The sequence below is a fragment of the Aulonocara sp. 'chitande type north' Nkhata Bay genome, linkage group LG4, assembly GCF_057382095.1.
Source record: "Aulonocara sp. 'chitande type north' Nkhata Bay isolate Kocher_YH1m ecotype deep benthic linkage group LG4, A_spYH_male_GT1.1, whole genome shotgun sequence".
In the NCBI taxonomy this organism is placed as follows: Eukaryota; Metazoa; Chordata; class Actinopteri; order Cichliformes; family Cichlidae; genus Aulonocara; species Aulonocara sp. 'chitande type north' Nkhata Bay.
Window position 1 is genome coordinate 15697460 of NC_141347.1, and position 22457 is coordinate 15719916.

General features: G+C 44.4%; 1 protein-coding gene across 1 annotated transcript; it reads left to right on the forward strand.

Moving 5' to 3' along the window:
- The first annotated feature begins 1622 nt into the window (after positions 1-1622).
- rnf216 (ring finger protein 216) lies at positions 1623-20991 on the forward strand. The gene is made up of 17 exons (XM_086288703.1): positions 1623-1767; positions 2781-2914; positions 3793-3923; positions 4029-5378; positions 5533-5609; positions 6507-6615; positions 7499-7660; positions 7750-7858; positions 7983-8116; positions 9412-9462; positions 10694-10831; positions 11235-11383; positions 12711-12789; positions 18496-18593; positions 19063-19285; positions 19676-19745; positions 20169-20991. Exons 2-17 carry the CDS (start codon positions 2848-2850, stop codon positions 20558-20560), a joined length of 3339 nt encoding a protein of 1112 aa, XP_086144829.1. The 5' UTR covers positions 1623-1767; positions 2781-2847; the 3' UTR covers positions 20561-20991.
- Positions 20992-22457: the final 1466 nt, after the last annotated feature.

Below are 22457 nucleotides of genomic sequence, written 5' to 3' on the forward strand. Positions count from 1 at the left end.
AACCAAACACATTTATTATATGTATTCTTAAGCAGGTTTCCATCACTTCAAACATTAACATTAATGAGAGCATGTAAGCAAAAGAGACCTGCTTTGCTCTTGGACTTTGCATGAATCACACAAATCGATTCAAAATGATTAATATTTGCAGTAAAGTTTAAGTATTTGGACATTTTTGCCTCTGTACACTACCACAGTGGGTTTTAAAGGAACTGTGATTGAAGTGCACACTTTCAGTTTGAATTCAATGGGTTTAACAACTGTTTAGGAATTCGGGCCATTTTTATGCACAGTGCCCCCATTTACAGAGGCTCTGAAGTAATTGGGCAATTGACTGACAAACAGTTTCACAGTCTGGTGAGGCCTGTTCCCATGGTATTCCATAACAGCCGAAGCACAGAAAGTATCAGGAGTTGATTCCAAGTGTTGGATTTTGTAGCTGTTTACTGGATTTTTCAAAATGAGAGCCAAACAAATGTTGATGCAAATTAAGGAGACCTTCATTAGACTGCAAAAATAAAACCGCAGAGAGAGAGCGCAAATCAACAATCTGGTTCATTTGTAAAAGACAGAATGTCCTGACCTGCTCAACAACTCAGTAGGTAACTCCCAAGGTTAAGAAAAGCAGATTACCTCTTCCAGGGTGCTCTCGACATGTAACAAACCTGAGACACCCTGGAAGAGGTAGGCATATCATTATCAAAGTCTACAATCAAGAAACACCTTCATGAATGAAATTTCAAAACAAGGTGCAAACTGTTATTCATGAATAAGGCCAGATTAGACTTTGCAAGAAAACATCTAAAAGAGCCTTTGCATCTCTGTAAAATAACAAAATAAGTTCTATGGACAGATGAAACTCAGATGAACTTTTACCAGAATGATGAGAAAAGTCTGGAGATGAAAAGAAACGGCTCATGATCTGAAACATACCACATCATCTGTCAAACATGGTGGAGGTATGGCTGCCATACAGTGTTTATTGATGATGTGACTGCTGATAGAAGCAGCAGGATGAATTGTGAAGTGTATAGGGCTGTACTGTCTGCTCAGATTCAGCTAAATCCTGCAAGACAGAGCTTCACGTTGCAAATGGATAATGACCCAAAGCAAACTGTAAAAAATAACCCAAGAGGCAAAGAAATTGGAGATTCTTCAGTGGCTGAGTCAGTCATCTGAAACAGAGTATTTAGTGCAGTCTGTGGGATAACTTGGACAGACACTGAACTGTTTATTTATGATTATTTAATTCATCATTGCAATAGAATCCTATAAATGTTAGGAAAACGTGAAAAGCATAGCTGGTTTCCTGTAAATAGGTTATAGCGTTACAGAGCATTTAAACATACAGATTTGATAGTTACATATGATTTTCATATTCAAAGTCATTTTAAGTATATTATTTTGATCTGTTGTTTGAGTATGGTTTTCTTTAATCCTAACTAAAAGGGAGAGAGAGCTAATAGTTCAAAGTTTTTCTGCTTCTTGTTTAAGGAGCCCTACATATAAATACAATACCTCACGCAGTAGATAACCTGTATTTCGCGACAGAATGGGTACGTTTGTATCTTGGACTTAACGCTTGGTGAAGAATCAGGCAAGTGTGGGTGGGACTACATTTCCCACGGGCCTTCTGAACGTGGTGACTGGGTGTTTTTAACGTCGTGACGTCTCTGCTCTTCTTGTTTTGGCAGTTTGTTTCGTTATTCACGGTTTGTCACTTGACCAAGAAGACGTATTGTACTCATGAACCAAGACGGAGCTGCGGTATAGTACTTTTCTACATAGATATTCTCGTGTTGTGACTTCGAGCCGTGTGGGGACTGTTTGAAGCGGTTCTGTGGACAGGAAGCCTCGCACAAGTCAGCTAACTAGTCTGGCTAGCTAGCCAGCCAAGCTAACGAATGCTAGCTTGGCTAAGAGCAGTTTGTTCTGTTTGTGTCAGCGGAAATGATCGATAGCCATGATGGGATGCTTGTTTTCAAACACCGCCTTAAACTTGATGCTAAAAGGGCCATGTTAAACCTAATGTCACGGCGGGGAAAGCGGTGCAAGTGCGGGGGACGTGTACAGGCAGCTTCTCGCTGGGTTAGCGTGTCCTGTTTTAACAACACAAGATTTGTGCCACCTTTGATCAGATCGAGGACGATCAGAGCTGCGCCCGCAAGTAAAGCCGATACAGGTCGTTAGCACATATTTGTTTACACGACTGTGCCGGCGAACACATCAGTGGTAGCGCTAATGTTATTCGTCGGTGGTGATTTAAATGAGCCCAACTCCGCATTCTGTTTCCCCGTGGAGCTTCCGTCTTTGTTGAGTTCTCTCTAGTAACGTGTTTGGGGGAGTCACTAACGTGCTCCTGAGTCTTTAGTAGTCTGTGCGATTAGATTAGTTGTGTTCTCAGGGTGGAGTCCAGCTCTCCTCGTTTTCTGTAAATGTGACAGATGTTAAACTGAAACCATTTGCTGGATTCCAGGGGAATACCAGCAGGGTGATAGTGTTGTTGTGCGCGTGTCATACATAGACATTCTAACGATAGAAATTAATGGTTATAAAAAGTCACATTGAAGGGACTTGCCTCCTTTTTACGAGAAAAATAAAATAAAACAAGTTCCCATAACACGAATCTATTTTCGTTTCAAGAGTTTGTTTGTGGTAAGGGTTTAAAAGGCAGTGATTATGGTTATGGTAAATCTCCAGGAAAGTAATGCGTGTGTATGTAATGTCCTCTGATGGAAACATAACTCTCTGTATGTGTGTGTCTGTGTGTGTGGGTGTAGATGTTACTGATTGAGCAGTGATTGTGTATGTGGGCTGATTCAGGGAGCTGCTAAGTGTAGTTTCACAATGGCAGATGGAGGCAGCGATGATGAGGTCATTCACCTGGCAAGCTTCAACGTTCACCGCAGCCAAGGTGAGACTTCACATCCGCACCGGCATGCATGTAGACACAATTGTCTGTCTCCAGGATATATGATTATTGTTTTTATGCATCTATCCATTTGCTTGCTTCCACTTGTCCAAGTTAGGGCCAAGGAAAGGGCTAGAGCCTTTCGCATCTGTGGCAAGGTAGACCCTGGAATGGTCACCAGTCTGTTGCAGAGCTAACACATAGAGGCAGACAACCATTCACACTAACACTCCAATTCAACTCCTTCCATAAATCTCAACCAGAAGTCTAAATCAAGCTTTATGGTCAATTTAGAATTGTAAGTCAGCCTTGCTACACCAAGCATGTTTTGCTCTGTGGGAGGAAGCTGGAGTACACAGAGAGAAGTCACAGACATGCATAGTACATGCATTTGTTGTAACAGTGTAAAAAGTGCAACAGATGCTCCATAACTACATAAAAAAATAATTTGCTGGTCTAATAAACCCGTCAGCACCTTTATAAACTTCAGGTTAGTAACAGTATGTTAATAAAAACCTAAAAACAATTATCAAAATGTGCTCGAATATCTTGCCTTGCAGAGCTTCACGTTTTAAGATGTAAATGTTCTGCTTATGCTCTGAGAGGTCCAGCCACTTTCGTGTATTTGACCTGTTGCACACACGCATATAAACCTCGTGTTTTGTACTTTTTAGGAGGAAGTGCAAAAGTGCAGATTATTTTCAGCACCTCAGCTAGTTGTCTGATGAACTAACGGTTTCTGCAAAGAAATTCAGCATTGGCTCATGTTGCAATCGCTCATCTCCTTTGTCTTAAATTTCTACACGATGCAGTGAATGTCCCTTTTTACATCCCCTGTAAATGCATCGTTTAATAACTCCACTGTGCGTGTGTCTGTGCAGGCTCGCGCTCTCATTTGAGAGAGCTCATCACTATTTCTGATGACTCGGATGAAGAGCCTGTGACTCTTGTACCGAGCAGTCCCGTTTTGGTCCCGGACGATGCAGATGACGACGATGTCAGCATACTGGAGGTAACTGATGCAGATTATTCTTGAACCTTTCTTCGTGTATGTCACTTGAGACTTATTTATATATGTTTGAATACATTTTTCTGGGATTCTTTCTGCTCTCTTCAGCCGCTAATGCCTGCGCGCAGACACGTGATCCGCCCAGCGGCGAAATGGAGCGGGGCCTCGCACAACCCAATTAAAGTTGTAAGTCAAAGTAGCGCATCTTCTGGGGTTTCCACACTGGACCCAGTCCCTGCCTGTGCCCCCTCTACCTCCAGAGATGCCAAGGGAACCACGTCTCCCCAAGCAGCCATTAAAGTACAGTTTCCGGCGCACTCGAGCACATCTGGAAACACACTGCTGGATCTCGGCCCTTCATCACTCTCCCAGCCAAAACCGACCATAAACTCACAGCAGCACAACGGTACATCAGCAGACACAAGTGGGGAGCTCCATGCAATTTCTTCTGTCCACACCCCATCTACCTCCACAAATGCCAAGGCCAACACCATCTCATCCAGAATACCTGCACAAGTACCTGAACAAATGCTTGTCCAGCCTCAGCCTAGCACATCTGGACTCGCGCATCCACAACCTGGCTCCTCAGCACAGTTACGGTTGGAGCATCACGCGAACTCCTCTGCCAGTGCCACACACTATATTAGTGCTGCTGCAGTGACTGCTTCAAGTTCTTCTACAAAGACTCAAGTAAAGGCTAGCACGAGTAGCCTTACGCAAGACAATCCTCAGGCCAGTACTTCGTCTGCACATCCTCCATCTCGTATACGGACGCACCCTCAGCCTAGTACTTCACTGTTCCAGTCTGGTGGAACAGTGCCAGTGCAGCCCCACCTCATCCAGTTGAAGGAGGTGAAGCTAGTTGTTCTTCCCCCACAGCCAAATCAAGCTTCGGCTCTAATAACCCAGCCCCAGGGTCTGCTGCAGCCTGTGCCAGTCACTCGAATGCGGGGCAATCTCATTCAGATTGAGCCGCAGCCCTTGGCTCAGGCCCCTGCCCAGGCTGCGGCCCAGCCTCCTCAACCCCCTCAGGTTATACCAGGGATGCCCCCTGCAGTTCTAATAGCTGCAGCCCCAGAGAGACTGGGTCCTCCAGAAGCAGGTCACCGGATCATCCTGGGGAGCCAGGCACCCAAAAATGCCCTTCCAAACCCTCCAGCTCAGGCTGGTCCCTCGGGTCTGCTTCAGCCAGCCAACAGACTTAACATTAGGGTACCTGGTGTGAACTCTAACCCTCCTCCTGCTCCTCCAGCTCCTCCCGCTCCCGCAGCTTCAGTCCCACACAACAGAGAAGAAGCACGACTTATTCTGGGTCAGAACCCCGAAAGACTTAATCTGGTCGCAGTGCCTCCAGCACCAGAGGACATTCCCCAGATAGAGGATGCAAGGCCTGGACCCTCCGCACAACAGGAGAGACCAGAGCACCAGCCTCACGTTAGAGCCCTTATCAATGGTGTTGTGAGTATCTCATTACGAAAATTGTTTGCATCTCTTTTATCTGTTATAAAGTTAAATGAGTGTAATTGTGCTGTGTTGTCTCGCATTTCATCCGTTCCAACCCCATTCTTCTTTCCGGCCATGCTCTCCTCAACTTTTTGAATATCCTCTACAGTTGGATCTACTCCCCGACGTCCAAGAAACCTATGTAGCAGAACTGATCCAAAAGAATAATGTGAAAGACTTGAATGTGTAAGAATCATCTTATCTAATTTAACCTTAACGTAGAGCTTTAAAATAGATACCTATATCTTGTTGGGTAACCATGTTCGAAGCAATGTGCCACATGTGAATTTTAAAACAGAATGCAGTGATTTGCAAGTCATATAAAGTCTGTGATTAATTCAAAATAGTTCAAATGAAAAAAGAAATGATGAAACTGAGAAATTGTATTTCCTTTAAATACACAAGTTTATTTGGAATTTATGCCAAGAACACATTCAGAAAAAGATGGGACAAGGTCAAATCTCTCTTTTGTGTCATTTCTTCTTTTATCAGCAATTTGCAAGTTTTTGGATACTAAGCTGCAATTTCAAGTGGTTACATGTATAATATATCATTTTTGTGCAACATGTGGTTTCCCATTATCTAGCTAAAATAAGCAGAACCTTCTCCAGTATTAGTGATGCCTTCATATATGTACGTCTGTATCGTCACGGCTCTTGGGTCTTGATCTGTACACTGATTTAAAAAAGCTGATTTAAACTCTTTGCTTTAGTGCAGAGTACACGGTAAAGATAGTTACTGATTGGTCTGATCACAGGGCAGTTTTCCCCTTTTCCTCAGTCTGTCTTCAAAGAGCCCGGGGTCAAGAGTTTTTGGCCTCTGGACTGATAGTATAACAATTTTTCTCAGTTTTCTTGATATTTGTCAGCAATACAGTCTCTAACTCTCTGGTAGTACCTTTATCCTTTGAAAGGATTTGCAAATTATTGCATTCTGTTTTAGCTTGTATGTTACACAGCGTCATAAAGACAGGTGTAGGTGGTCACATATGAAATGATTGCCAACTGTGCGCAGTTGTAACTGTGTGAATGTTTGTGAGAGCTTGTACACATGCAGCCCCCCTTCCCTCTGCTCTGTTCCCAGTATCTGTAACCTGCTGTTGGAGACTCAAGATTATCCGAGGAAAGACACGGCAGCGGCCACATCAGCTCCCACCAGCATCCTACTAGAGTCTGGTGGCACCCAAAATGAGGCAGGTGTCTTTGTGTGTGCGTGTTAGATGCACAGAAAATGTGTGTAAATGGTGTTAATGTGCAAACAGTAGAATTTCAATCAGTAAAAAGTGCAACGTAAGCTAGGATCTCGCAGTGTGGGTCAGGGTTTAAAAGCCCTTTTAGGACAGTTATGTAAAGTGTAGATACAAATTAATAACGGCGACGTGGTTCCTCGTTACATGAATTCAAGCTGAGCAGACCATTATAGTTTCTAATGGAACTATTTCTGGTATCAGATTATGTCTATAATGTGGTTAAAGAGTGTTGATGTAGAATGATGGAATGGATGTGCTGAGGCTCCGTCTAGTAACCAAATTAAAAGAAATAAATCATGCTGTATGTAAATATAGACTGTCTATGTTCTTTGGGGGTATTTTGATGTCAGAAGTGATTATATTAAAACCAAAGGGTTGAGTGCTAAGTTATTAGCTAACTGCAACAATCAGACCCTAATATCTACCAATTCGTGGACTTCAGAAGTAATAGAAGCAAAACTGAGGGACTATCCTTATGGATGTATCTCAGAGTAGGCCTTTTTATTTTTGAGATTATTATAATAAAAATGTCCCAGACGTCTCCTCCGATGTAAATGTAGGGAATAGGTTCACATCAGTGATACAAATAGGTGGAGGTGAGGCCTAGCAGACAGCTATTAGCTATGACTGCCTGTGTCAGGGTGTAGCTGTTAGTTCAAGTAAACACTGCAATTTTTCATTGTTGAATTGACTTTTAAGTGCTGGAGGTTTACCGATATTTATTTATTTTACCTTTCCACTCAAGCCGATCACTGACTACAGCTTCATATAATCTGTGAATCGTATATTAATGTGTGTTTCTGTTTTCATGTTTGCGGTCTTTCAGGTGACCGAGGACTTGTTTGATTATGGCAAGCTGGGCGCAGTGGGACCTGAAGTTGTGATGCAGGCCGCTGACTTGCTCATGGCAGATTTCAGGATGCTCAGCTGTCAGGACATTAAATGGGCTCTCAACGCCCTGAAGGGACACTATGCAATCACACGCAAGGTACCTAAAGTCCCATCTGAGAGCACACCATGCCTCCTCTGTCTTCTTTGCTGTCGTACCTTTCAACTCTCCCTCGCTCTTCCTCCCAGGCCTTATGTGAAGCTCTGAAGAAGTGGCAAGAGTCAGGGGACCCGTCGGGAAAGAAACGACGGAGCAGGACCTCGGAACGCTGCTACGTCGATTTCCACTTTGAGTACGGTGAGAAAACTTTTAGCATGCACCTGTTTTTGCATCTTTTACTTATTGCTCTTTTGCACATTCAGAAATTGCTTTCACAAGCCACTGGAAACTCTCAGTAACTGGTTTCTTCCTTGTCCGCCAGGTTCGGTTAAGTTTGACAAGAGGATGTACTTCTTGGAGAATGACCGTCGGTACTGTAGGACATACAGCAGTCTGGAGGCATCTGTGCAGAAGGAGCTTTCGTTCTATCAGCAGAAGGCAAAGGAATGGGCAGAGGTACACACACAAATACACTCACTCGGGCACTCTGTTTTCCTTCAGTGTTGCATTTATCACGATTTTTATAGCCCAGAATGGCCCTATGTGGGGGGTTGCGGAGTGAACTGAGCACAACAACCATAATTGGTTCATGGAGTATAAAGGCAGCAAGTCTGTGTTACCTTACATTCCTTACGGGGGTGTTTATGGCTGTGTAAAAACCTCTTTGTTTTCTGCACCAAGAATTCCTCTGTGCAAGAAAACCCTGAACTCTATAAGCCTTCATTTTTTAACAGATAATGATATACTTCACTTATCTAAACAGTAGCTTTCTAATGCAGTAAGTCATTTGTATAGCAAGCACTCTTTCTAGCTTTTCCCACTGTACCCTTCCCCACCCTGCACCATTGTCTCAAAGACTGGATAGCTTTGGCTTTTAAAGCAGTCGGGTATATGGGGCTAATTATGTTGCTTTAAATCCCTCTCATGTCCTGGAGGTCTCTCCATCCAGTATCCAAAGCTCCTTCTTGTTTTTATTAGGTCTCTTTCACCTTCTTTGCTTCTGTTTACCAGGCCTTTTATTTATTTATTTATTTTTTTGCTGAGTAGAGTTTCCACTGTCTGCTATTTCCCCTGTCTGTGGTTGCCACCAGTAGCTATCCTCTCCCTATTTTGTTTGTGCCATTAACCATTTAGCAGGTGATAGAACTGCATAGTGAAACTGAAGCATATAGGAACTAGTCTGGAGCTTCATATTGTGCAGTCAGCTTCATGATGATAATTTCTTGCCTTGCACAGGCGGTTGTATTTATCTGCCGCTTGAAGATTTAAGTTACTAATTGGACAACTCCACTGTTAGAAGCTGCATTTGTTCGAAGACCAGGGAATAATGTGGTGCTGCTCAGTATATTAAAGGCGCCTTGCTTCAGCGAATAGAACAATTATAATGATTGGATATGTTGCATAGAGCTGCTTCGCAACTGTTGATAACCTTGTGATGTGCTGCATAACATGGAATACAGAGGTTTCTGAGGCTAATGTTCAGTCATTTAGATTTCAAGCACTTAGTAGGGTGAATATGTTAGTCAAACTTAGGCACAGTCAGTAGCTAAATTAGCATACACCCATGGCATCATACACCCAGCAGTGGAGCCGGTTCAGTCCCAGGGACTCTCTGTTTTCAGGTCACTCTCTGCAATGTTGACTTACAGCTTACCTCGTGCGCCCGATCTTCACCAATTAATCGACTGCCCCGCTCGCTCTCTCTCTCTCTCTCTCTCTCTCTCTCTCCCCCCCCCCCCCCCCCCCCCCAGCATGAGGACTTCCTCCTTGCTCTTCAGGTCAATGAAGATGAGTATAAAAAGGTAGGATTCATCTATAGGACTCTATCTGTTGATTCAGTCTAAAGTGGCTTTTCAGTGATGTTTCCAGATAACACTGTGCTGTGAATAAGTCTTGAGACACCCCTCATTTCTTTTTATCGTGTTGCCAAGGAGCCAGACGTTTGTTTTTGTTTTTTTTGATTAACGTGGTTTTGCGGCTTTAAAAAGCTCTTACATTTTTTTCTTTGGATATTTGGCTGCCTTTTCACTCATTTCAATCAAGCTTTTAAACAACAATAATAATAGTATTAATAATAATGATAATGATAATAAGGCAGCTTCTGTGACACCAGTGCTGTGCCTACACATAACAGATAACTTTGCTTAGAACCAGTTTTATATTGTATCTTTAGCCAATTTTTTACCAGCAGCCTGTCACAAAAAACTTATTTGTTCCCATTTCTTTCGCTGAATCTGCTAAAAATGCTAAATACCTACAACACAGTTTGACAGGCATAAAATTGAATATAACATGATTCCCAAAGTATTACCTGAAAGCTTGTCTAGCTTGGCTTGGTCAGCAGTGCGGAAACTGGAGAAGTGGAGGATGAAAGAAGAAGTGGTAGGTCTAAAGAAGTATCTACAGCAGATTTCAGTGTCTGAAAGTCGTGTCCTGAAGACATAAGCAAGGATCTGACACAGGACCTGAGAGATCCAACTAATCCACTGAAGGATCATCAGAAATGGTCTTTGTGGAAGGGTGGCTGTTGAGAAGCTATTGAGGATCTTACTCAGTATCTAACCTGAAACAGTTAACCTTTCAGCATGACAGTGATCCCAAACACACCAGCAATGCAGTTAAATAAACCTAGATATAAAACCACACAATGGAAAGTATCAGTCATGGATTGAAACAAAAGGCAGTCAGCATCCAAAGAAGAGCTTTGAATGTCCTTAAAGAAACCTGGAGAACTATTCCTGAAGATGACTTAAAGAAATGACAAGAAAGCTGCCTAAGAGAGCTCAGATTGTGTTGAAGAATAAATGTGGTCTTTTGTGGTACAAAATACTGAAATTTAAGCTTTTTAGAATTCTACGATGTCTGTTTTTGCCTCATATTCTCTATTTCAGAAATAATCATAATAAATCCAGTATAAAACTTGTTAGCTTGCAGAATGTGCTGGTTTCATTCGAGGTTCATTTTAGATATTGTCAGGATTTTCTGCATAATGTGAGGTTTTTGACTTATGATGTGTTCCGATTGTTTTTCCAGGATGGTCAGCTGATAGAGTGTGGCTGCTGTTTTGGGGAGTTTGCTTTTGAGAAGATGACGCAGTGTTCGGACGGTCACCTGTTCTGTAAAGAGTGCCTGGTCAAATACGCTCAGGAGGCGGTGTTTGGCTCTGGGAAGGTACACGCAGACATTTTCTGTTTTCAATACGACTTAACTGGTAATGTTGCTTGGCAACTATAATTGACTAATCCCATAATAATACACACTTCTTTGAGTGATGAGCTGTCAAATAAATGTCAAGATTGAATATGAGCTGGGGCACAGATTTCGCATATCATCAGTGTTTGTTGTCCATGTATTATTGTGAAAATAAAGACTTTCCCATTTATTAGGTGCCTTGTTGCTGGTACTGGTGTATCCTGTATTGCATAAAAGGTTGTCGTGTTTTTCATCCGCCTCATCTGAGCGCACTGTTGTACCTAATAATGTGTCATAATAATGGTCAGTTAAACTGGAGGTGGCTGTGAACGTGCAGCGTCTCTGCTCTGTAATGAAGTCGCGCTCCGTCCTCTTCTTGTAGTCGGACCTGAGCTGCATGGAGGGGGGCTGCCCGTGCTCCTACCCTGTGTGTGAGCTGGAGAAGGTCCTACCAGAGAATATACTGTGTAAATATTACGAGAGGCAGGCGGAGGAGGCGGTTGCTGCCACCTGTGCAGATGAGTTAGTGAGGTAAGTGTGTGTGGGGGTAGCTCTGTAGCTGGATTCTGCTTTTCTTTGCTCCCAGATTTATAGGTATAATAAAGTAACTGATAACTCGAGGTGCCAGTTTGTCCACAAACAGATTTTTAATTGACTTAATAAAATTGAATAAAGAGATTCCAGCAATGTTTACAGATGGATAGAATTATGGCCTTGAATAATTAGACCCTGTCTTATCTTAAAGACGTCACAGTACCATTCCACCTCAACAGAGCGCTCTCAGACTGCTGGTTTACTTGTGGTTTCTAGGATATTTGAAAATAAAATGGGAGGCAGAGCCTTCAACTTTCAGGCCCCTCTTCTGTGAAACCAGCTCCCAGTTTGGATTCAACCTCTCTACTTTTAAGATTAGGCTTAAGACTTTCCTTTTAGATAAAGCTTGTAGTTAGGGCTTCAGGTGACCCTGGTGACCATGCTGCAATAAGCCTAGGCTGCTTCCCATGATGCACTGCAAGTGTGTGTTCTTCACTCACCTTTTTTCACACTCACTCTGTTTATACACACCTCTGCATGCAGTCATCAGTTATTACTAATCTCTGGCTCTCTGTCTGTCTTTTGTCCTGTCTCCTTCTCCTTGCCCCAACTGGCAGACGGCCACCCGTCCTGCCGGAGGTTTCTTCCTGTTAAAAGGGAGTTTTTCCTTCTCACTGTCGCCAAGTGCTTGCTTTGAGGGGGTCGTTTGATTTGTTTCGTTGGGGTTTTCTCTGTCCTATTGCAGGGTCTTACCAAGCGCCTCGAGGCAACTGTTGTGATTCAGTGCTATGAAAATATAACTGAATGAAATTCAATCATGATAAATGATAATCAGTTATTTTTTTAATAACTGGCTGCTGAGCCCCCTGTCATTTTGCAGAAGTGGCCTCCAGCCTTTATTGAAAATGTAAAATTTTCATTTAAAAAAATCAAACTTTTAAAATATTGGCTAGAACTTGGGCTCATGGGCTAATCATGTGTTCAAAGCAAACACAAAGCATCAGGAGTAGATTCAAAGTCTACACGACAACATGGGTGGGTGGAAATTCAAATCAGGTGATGCAAACAGAAACGGTAGAAAATATTTCAGCTGTAATGCAAAAGCCAGTCAGCTGAGATTCATGTTCAGTATGGTTCATCTTCACTTTTACAGAACGAAAGGAAGGGGGGCTTAGAGAAATTGCCGTGAGAAAATGGTCCGCAGATTGATAATAGCTAGCTGCAGCCTAACCTATTTATGATTAGCACTTTGTCTCTCCTAATGTGGGATGTTGAAGATCTGGCTGCTTTGTCTAGCTCATTTTTCCTCTCTGATCTCTTCCAGGTGTCCGTTTTGCAACTTCCCAGCGTTGCTGGACAAAGACATGTCTCTGTTTAGCTGTCCCAACCCTCGGTGCCGCAAGGTGAGTTCTGCTCTTCTGCTCTCTCTCTGTTTATAAAGTAAATTCAACACTCTCGCAAAGAAGTGTACACCAAAGTAGGTCGACACTCATCTGCACATCTTCTGATGTGACCCTGGGTAAGAGTACTTACAGCACAGAAGATCTAATCTAAATTTTCAAACCAAGAGTGGACGACTGAATCGTGAATAATTCAGAGCGTCGTGACAGCAAAATGGTGTCTACCTATAAATTATCTCCGTGCAGCCTGGACACGAAGCCCGACATGCATAAGAGAGAGAGGCAGAGGAGAGATTGATGAGCAGCTTTTGGAAATGATGAACCGTTCCATGTGGCGAGGTCGCCACCTCTGGCTCCCTCTCTGTTTATCTCGGGGCCTCCTCCCTCTGTCTGAGGAATGCAGGGGGAGGCGATGCTCTTTGTCTGCCGGAGTTGTCGCACAAATTCCAGGCCAAAAAAAAAACCTTCATTATTTGGCAGAAACACACACAGGCTCATTCACGCTCCTTTCCCCACATAAATACAACCCTCCCGTTTTCCTCTGTTTTTCTGTGAGCTCTGCTTCTGTAAACGTCTCGCACTCACTCCTGCTCACAACTGTAAAGAGAAGCAAACACACACACACCTCTGCTATCTTTGCATTCCCTCAAAGGTAGGAGAGAAGTTGGGAGGGGGTTATGTCAGTAGTCATACAAGAAAAATGTGTGACTCCTCGCACAGTGGTATAAGGTCAAACCCTTCATTAACCGATGAGCTCGCATTCTTCCAATTTTCATGTCAAACTGAAGGCCCGTGGGCCAGATTTGGGCCGTTTGAAGATTTTAATCTGGCCAACAAAACATCGCACATGTACATGATGAAAAACACAGATCAAACCTGCAAGCTAACAAAGTAGTTGACAGAAAAAGACTAAAAGACCAAGCAGAAGAAAGAGAAGCAGGAGTAGTGCAATCGCTTTCAAACCAATTGGTAGCCAATGGACGGAGAACATGGTTATAAAGCTGGTGAGCTCAACCAGTTTCATGGCAGAAGGCCAGTCTGTACAGTGCAGGCAAACTGCAGGATCTTGCCCGCACAGATCAGGTCTGTGAGACTTGTAGAAACACGGTCAAGAAGAAAAGACAAGTTTTCATTTCTAGGTGCAGCCGATGGTATCGAGTTCGGTGGTCTCAGGATCACCTCTCTGCTTTTTGCAGATCATGTTGTTTCTCTGGCTCCATCAGGCGAGCCCCTCCAGCTTGTGCTGGGGCAGTTTGCAGCCAAGTGTGAAGTGGAGAGGGGCGAATTAGCACCTCCAAGACTGAGGACATGGTTCTTCTGGTGTGTTCTGTTTGAAGTCAGAATTTCCAAGTTCCCAATTGAAATTTTCGACTTGAACAGCCCTTCAAGTCAGACTTCCCAGTTGAAGCAACCCCACCAGCCCCAATTTAACAATCCAAGATGGCGGCATTGCACATAAACATTAGTAAAACTGTAAAGCTCGCAATCTGTACAGGCACTGTTGTGTGACTGAGCAGATCTGTGGTCACAAGCTCTGGTGACAGTGGATGACCAAATGAATGAACGAATGAGATCGCAAATACAAGCAGCAGGAATTAGCTTCGTCTGAAGGCAGTCTGAGCTCGTCATCAGGGACAGTGGGAGCAGTGCAGGCGTTTGGGTAGAGCTGTCATTCACAGCAAAGGTAGCAGGTTGAGGTTGTTTGGAAATCTGACTAGGATGCCGGACCCCCTCACAGGTGAAGTGTCCTGGGTACCTCCTAAAGAGCGGAGTCCCTGAAGTAGGGACAGTGGACAGACTGAATCTCTCCTAGATGAGCTGGGAGAGGAGGGTGCTCTGGGTGTCTCTGCTGAGAGTGCTGCCCACAGAACCTGGACTCAGACAAGTCAAGAGAAAAAATATTTTATTAAATGCCCGAAGCTGCCAGTAGCTCTCATATTCAGGCTTGTGAAACAGGTTGTTGTGAATTGGTTTCATGGTGTAGCATGTCCCTGTGGTGTAAGCACATATTTAAAAAGTCTCTTCCAAAGTGTAAAATATTTTTCCTTTTTGTCATTTTCTGTTTTGAAAATGGGATATACTTAACTTTTTAATTTGTTTTCATACAAGAGCAGCACTTTGTCTTTGTGTTTGAGCAAACCCTGTTTTAGTTTCAGAGGGCTGTGAGACATCAGTGTAAGACTTGTTTGCCCTTTAAACGGCTCTCAAAGCAGTGCAGACACCACATTGAAACAGTAAGAAATGAGTCATGTGAGTTATCCTCCTCAGCATTTCTGCTGCCTTGGTATTTTAGGGTGTTTCCAGCATCAACTTTCCCAGAGGCCTTTTTAAAAGATTTTATAGGAACTTTGGAGGAAACTAAAACTGAGGTTTTAACCAGATTCTTAATTACACCTGAGCTTTTCCATGTGCCAGCAGGGTTTTTCCTCCATAGCAAACCTCTTCTGTAATCCTACATCTGCTGACTTGGCCCAAGCTGGACTAGTTCTTCTTACTTGTGGCTCCACAGTAGCGTTTTGTCTTTACCATAGCTTCTCTATTAGCACGTGGCTCTCAGATGCCTCCTTTTGGCTCGGCATTATGCTTGCATTTGTTGCAGATTTTCGCCTCAGGCAGTGAAGAATAGAAATCCAATGCAATTCCTGCCAGCAGCCTGTAGGTGGAGCCATAGGCTTACAGTTGCTGGCCTTGCAGCATCACTGCACAGCTGCACCTCATTACAAGCTCACACACACACCCAGAGACGTAAAAGTTAGACATGCTCCAGATAACTCTGGGTCTGATCCTTGCTCAGTGATTCGTCTGCAGTGCAAATTCAGTCAGCTTTTAAAGCCAGCACGTTTAAGCTCTGTTATGTTTGCTTATGTATGCCGCAAAAAGCTGCTTCCACTTCCACTTAGAATTGGGATGTGTGTTGTTACCTGGAAACCCCCATCACACACGCTGGTACTATCACCAGTGTTTAATAAGAGACGGGTGATATTGAGGTGTTAATTCCTCTCTTGTTTTCACGTGTGTGTGTTTTTTATTCCCATACACACACACTGTACAGTCTACCCCACAGCCCGCTCAAGCAGGGCGGGGCCTCATTATGTAACTGACACACTTCCGTAAGCCCACCCGCCTTCTTCCATACCACCGTCTCATTGGCTAGCCACACTGTCCACTCCCCTCATACTGGTTTCTGACTGGTCGGTCACACTTCCTCGTCCATTTCAAATGTGGTTCTCATCAAATTTGACCCAGATTCTGTCCTCTCCTTCAGTTTTTTTTTCTTTCTCCCAATCTGTCCTGGCTCTGTCTGACCTACACAAACATATTCCACATGTGGTTGTGAGGACATTTGCACAGGTTTGTCCCCGGCCTGTGCATGATTACTTGTTGAGGAATGTGATATGTGAGACACTGGAAGTGGAAGCACTGTGCAAATCTGTACACTGCAGTCTTGGTGTTGCTGTTCCTGTAGATCAGATGAATTTTCTCAAAGGAGCAAGTCCTGTGACGGGCTTGCAAGCAACAAGCTTATGGCTTGTCATGTCAGGTTTAACCTCTTCCTTCCTGCCATTCGAAATGCCACTCGAGTTTGATTGCAGCAAAAGCCACACACTGACAGACACACACATCCCCTTACAAGCCCATCAGAAGCTGTGCACATCCTTATAAGGGCTGCTGTAGCGTCCACCGCAAGAGAAGAAGAAAAAGATTTAGAGGAGACGCAAAATATGAATGAAAGTAGGAAGGAGGTGCTGTTAGGGAGTGGCATGCAGAAAAGGAGAGCAGTGAATGAAGGAGTAAGGCGAGCTGGAACATGCTGGGGAAAAAATAGCAGGAGCAGTGAGTGTGAATTAATGAATGCAGAGAGGGTGAAAAAGACAAACTTGTGGTGCTGCTGCTGTGTGTTTATCTCTGTGACCTCTGTCACATTTCAGCCTGCTTCAATTTTTTTTTCGTTTCTTTTTCTTTCCTGTGTGTGTGTGTGTGTGTGTTTGTGTGTAAGTGAAGGCGTGGACGACACACCCCCTTCGAGGTTTGGCTGTGACATCAGCAGCTGTATTTTTAGCTGCACTATAAGAACTCAGGTGTGTTCCTGGTTTTCAGTGTCTTGTCAAACAGGTCTCGGACAGGCGCGCTCGCTCTGCTCTCCTCGTTCCTTGGCCTCGATGTCACCACTAGGGGGCGATCTCTCATCGTTCTGTCGTTCTCGCCCTGGTCTGGCTTTGTGTGAGCTGGCGTTTTCTTGTTTTGATTTGGGGGGTTTTGTGACACTTGAGTCCAGGAATGCTCACTCTGGCTCTTTTCTTTTAAGCAGAATATTTCTTCCACCTGAGCTTTTCCTGTTTATTCCGCTTCTGTAATCTCTAACAGTTATTCTCTAACTACAGACTATAGGGGTATTTTCCTCTTTAGCTTTCACTCGTCTGCATGATTACATCAGCCGGCCTGCAGATTAACATGTTTTTGTGACGGCTGAGACATCATATTTTGTGTGTGTGGATGATTGGGCTTTTCTTGACTTGGTTGTGTCAGGTTGAGTCAGCATCTTAAACACTTTCTCGGGGTCCCGGAGATGTTCCAGTTTTGCAGTTATCTTCTTGGGAGACCACTGCTGTCGGGGAGACTTATTGGCAACTTATTAGCTTATTAGCAGAACACAAGTTACAAGATCAGTGTCACACAGTGTTTCTAATGTCTTTGCTCCTCAGTTAGATAAGTTAATATCACTTTTATTAGTTCCACAGTTGGGAAATTGACAAAATGTAGTCCAGATGGGATTTGAATCCACAATCCTGAGCCCCGCACGCTGTTGCCTTATCCATTAGGTCACTGGGTCTTTATAATAATTGACATAATGAACCCCAAACCTCCATATGGTTTGAATCCGTGCTTTTCATCTCTATATCAGTTTTATTCAGAATGTTTTTTTTCTCTTTTTGAAGAAACAACTAAACTAGATCCAGATCTTGTGCCTTTTTTTAGGGAGCGCTCATCACTCAAGCACCAACCAAAACCATAGATTCTCCCCCACCACCCTCTGGCTGACCTTACTCATGCAGAGCTGTCCCACTGAATATTGTGAAATCAGCTCTGACTTACATGCATGATAACAAAAAAAATCCCCCAGTGAAAGGAGGATGTGTGAGGAGGTCACAGGACACAGAGGGAAGGTGCAGCAGCAGCAGCGGTGGAGATGTGGATCATGCTTTGCTGCATCAGCTGTCACACTGTTTAATATTAGATGAGGGGCTCAAATATTTATGGTGACACCACTTAGCTAAGGGTTAGGAAGAGTGGGAGTCTTGAGCCGCCTGCACCCCGCCACTCCCCAACATCCCTTTAACCTAGCGCTTTTGGCTGAGGAGACGGAGAAAGGTTGGAGCCTGGAGTCGTTGTTTCTAGGCAACCGAGCAGTCAGCGGCGAGCGCTCTCGCTGCAGTCATGCAGAGAGAGAGCCACACCTAACCGTGCAAGCCCCGAGTCCCTGCAGTGGCAGCACCAGCAGCATGCTGAGCAGAGGCAGCGGTGTGTGTGTATGTGTGTGTGGGAGACACTCTGACTGCAGTGTAATACCCACTTACACCGCCTGCTCAGCATTAATGGGAAAACTATGGGTGGATGCATCTCCTGACTTTTGATGAGAAAAGCACAGAAGCAGCACCCTCTTTCTCAACATCCCCTTCCTGTCTTTTTTTTTCTTCTTCTTCTGTTTAGGAGAGCTGTCGAAAGTGCCACGTCCAGTGGAAGCAGCATGTTGGGAAGACCTGCGATGAGGTCCTGGAGAGAGACGAGATCCGCATGAGGGTGCGCTTGTAAGTGGGTCACAGGAATCCTTCATCAGTAATGTACAGGGTGCTCAGATTTAACATGTGAGGAGAGCTAGATTTAACATCTACCAGAGAGGATGCTGGGTAAACACTTCAGTTTCCCGGACAACATTTGAGGAAACTGAGAGGCCGGCTGCTTCCTGCAGTGCTTCCTGTTTTGAGCCGGTCGCAGATCGTCTTACTTCCAGGCGCTGAAGGAGACGGGAAGCGGCCTGGTAGACAGATCAGAGGATCGAGGTCTGATGATTCTAACAGGACAAAACTAAAAGGGAATCATAGTAGCAGGAGTTTGTTCTGCTGCATCCAGAGGATCTGTTCATTCACAGAAAATGTCTCTGTTATACTGTGTGTGTGTGTGTGTGTGTGTGTGTGTGTGTGTGTGTGTCTCTCTCAATGAAAATCCCAAAACCGATCCTCTTTCGTCACATTTTCCTAAACTTTCTCTGTGCTGCAGCGAGGAGCGCATGACGGCAGCTCGGGTGAGGAAGTGCGTCAAGTGTGGGACGGGCCTGGTCAAATCGGAGGGCTGCAACCGGATGTCGTGCCGCTGCGGCAGCTTCATGTGCTACCTCTGCCGAGAGCCCATCACCGGCTATAACCACTTCTGCCAGCACGCCCGGTCTCCCGGCGCTCCCTGCCGCCACTGCCGCAAGTGCTCCCTCTGGACCGACCCCACGGTGCGCTCAAAACTCTCACAATCACAGATCTTGATTCTTCTTGTGTTTCCCACTGCACTTTGACCTTGACCATCTGAGGCCGTGGCTGCCCACAGCGGCCTGGCTACAGAATCACTGGCAACCAACAGGCAGCCTTTAGTTTCCAGTCAGTTAATGAGCTGGAGAAGCTCCAGCTCATCCTCTGATGTCCTCGGTCACTTGTAGCACAGAGCAGGAAGTAAAGCGAACTCTAGCTACTAGAAATAGTTTGGTTTAGGGAACTACATAATGCAGACCTGCAGGTTAACGACCGTTTAACACACGAACCAGCTCAGTCGTTTAAGGTCAAGTAATAATGGCAACAGCGTTTTTGGAAATGTGTCAACTTCTCTGTGTGTTGTGTTTTTACAGCAAGATGACGAGCGAATCATTCAGGAGATCCAGAAGGAAGGGGAGGCGGAGCTGAATAAGAAGTGCACAGGTCAGTCACAAAAACATGCTCTGAAAACGATGAGCTTTAACTCATACGCCGTCAGGCTGAGTGCAGCGGTTTTGCTGTGTCTCTCCGCCCCACTTTTTTCTTCACTGCACTATATAATAACAGCAAAAAGCCCCTAATAATAATAACATATTAAATAATGTTGGCACTCATCAAACTGCTGTTAATCGCTCAGTTTGCAGTGAATTATGTTCTTTGGCAGGAAACTGTGGCACTGCCACGACAACACTGTTCCTCTCCGGTGTTTCCTCTTCATCCCTTTGACTATTATTTATTCAGGCGTGCTGGCAGCAGTTGCATGAGTGTTTCCTGTGTGTGGTTTATGTGAAGGATAGGCGTGAGGGAAACATTTGATCCTGCTGTGCACCTCACCGATCCTTTTATTTATTTTCATTCTCCTCTCAGATAATTCAGGGAAGAGAGTCGGCCCACCACCGGAGCCCGTCGCAGACACCAAGCGGCCCCGTGTCGGTCCACCTGCAGAAAACCCACCCATACCCAACCCCCCGCCCGCTCCTCTGCCCCAGGCAGTGCAAGCTCCCCTTTTCGTCCCTCCGCGTCCCCGCTACCCACCGGCGCCACCGCCGCACTACCCCCAGGTGATCATGCCGCGGCTTCGCCCGGCGCCCTACGTGCCCCCGCTGCAGCACCTCCCACCCTTGAACAATAACAACAACAACAACCACCACCATCACCACCACAACCCCGGTCCCTTCAACCTTCATCAGCACAACATGGATGTGATGGACATGCCGATGCACTACGGGCCACCGCACCGCTACTACAGACGCTTCTAACGCGATGGCGTGAATCCTGCTTTGACCCGGTGTGCCCCTGCACACACACTCATGTACCCTCACTACAGTATTTCAGTAAAGTTTTCCCCCGTCTGATTATTATTTTCCGTTCCTTTTATTGTGCATTATTGTTTTTCATTCTAGTGTTTTCATCCGTTTTGATAGCTCTGCGAGCTAGCCTCTCCTTATCAATTCAAATAAAGAAAAACACACTGAAAGTGCGTTTTTAGAGAATCACAAACACACTTTCAGATACTTTTGCCTTCTCGTGTTGATTTTGGGCTTCAATAATGGCGAGATCCTCTTGTTACTCTTTTCCACCTTTTTTTTTGTTTTCGTTAAAATGTTCACGGACAGTTGAGAATCTTGAGGCAATTTCTTTCCCGTTTATACAGATATTTTTGAGTAATAAAAGCGGAAAATTAAAAAAACATTGTTAGCATTTGCTCTGTATCTTTTGTGTAACATGTGAGACTGCAAACTTTTTAATAAAGTCCTCTGTTCGCATTTTTAAGACCTGCTGCAAAGCCGATGTTGGGAGACATTTCTCTCTGTCTGAGCCTCTCTTTCACCCCCTCCTTCCTCCTTCAGCTCATGCAGAAAAAGGGGCTGACTCATGATAACTGAGCCCCCACCCCGCCTCAGGGCTATGCGCCAATCACATGACAGACGGACTGTTTTCCACCAATCGCCGTGTCGCGACAGCCGGGCTTTGTGATGTTGCAGAGGGGACTCCTTTGTTCAGCCAAGCGTGCTGCAAGTGTGACAAATCACTTTGCAGCACACACTTTGCTGTCTTCTTATTTCTGCGTGCACACTAGCAAACAGCAAAGCTCCATTTTAGCCTGGGGGTCCTAATGGTTTTAGTCATGGGTGGTGGGAGACAGACTTCGAGAGCTGGAATTAGACTTTAATCAGACTCTTCATCTTAAACCAGCCAAGCCGACATGAATTGAATCATGTAAATGAGGCTCACAGACGTTTGTCGTTTTTGGGTCGTTCACTCAAATTCACGTTCACGCATGATTGCATCATTTTAGGTTTTTTCTTTCTTCTTCATATAGCTAAAGTTATTTGAAACCTTTTTTTTAACTCCATCTGAGCTAAAATAACTGAGCGCTTTTATTATACTAATGAACTAAAAAAAAAAAGAAGCTCTGCTGACATCACTGTGACATCATCAGTTTAGTTTCCAGATGTGATTAAAAAGCCTTTCCAAAGACAGGGGGAGGGGGGTCACTGTTCATAACACCATGTGCTATTTTTACAAGCTGAGTGATGCCTTCATGATGACTGACTAATGTGTAAACTCACTGGACTGTACCTTCAAAGATTCATTGTTTCCAGCTAACCCCATGACTGCTGTGGCCACCCTCTGTTAGCCCTGACCTCAGAGCCTGTAAGAATTCATCCCGACTGTCACTGCTGCCGGCATCATGAGTTTGAATCCCTGAGAAACAATCTTTTCTTTTAATTAGAAATCCTATTCTACTCTATTCTTTTCTAGTCCCCAAAGACACCCCAGGGCTTGCCAGAAGAGCGTGTGGGTCATGGATTACAGTTGGATAGCATTAAAGGGAATTATCTCCTAATGACTCATTTAATTCAAACAACAAAGGGCGGGCTTAGCTGACATGATTAGATTGAATAAAGGAGATTTCTGGCAACGCAGTCGATGCTGTCACTTACACAATTCAAGCTCTCAATAGTTACCCTGGTATTATGATTGAAACACTGTCATGGATGGAGGCATTGCTTTTTACAGTATTAGAGGAAAGTGTAAGTACACAAGTATAGCAAACATACTGAAAAGTACATCTGAAGAGAAGGGTGTGTGTGTTAATGTGCTGCCCGTGCAGTAAACGGACTGGGACTTGTAGAGTTTACTGAGGACCTT

What these genes read in the sequence shown, in the direction of transcription:
- rnf216 (XM_086288703.1), top strand. Translation starts at nt 2,848, where the DNA reads ATGGCAGATGGAGGCAGCGATGATGAGGTCATTCACCTGGCAAGCTTC. An exon ending in CTGGTGGCACCCAAAATGAG is followed by an intron (nt 6,616 to 7,498) that starts GCAGGTGTCTTT and finishes GCGGTCTTTCAG; the next exon opens with GTGACCGAGGACTTGTTTGA. An exon ending in ATCCGCATGAGGGTGCGCTT is followed by an intron (nt 18,594 to 19,062) that starts GTAAGTGGGTCA and finishes TCTGTGCTGCAG; the next exon opens with CGAGGAGCGCATGACGGCAG.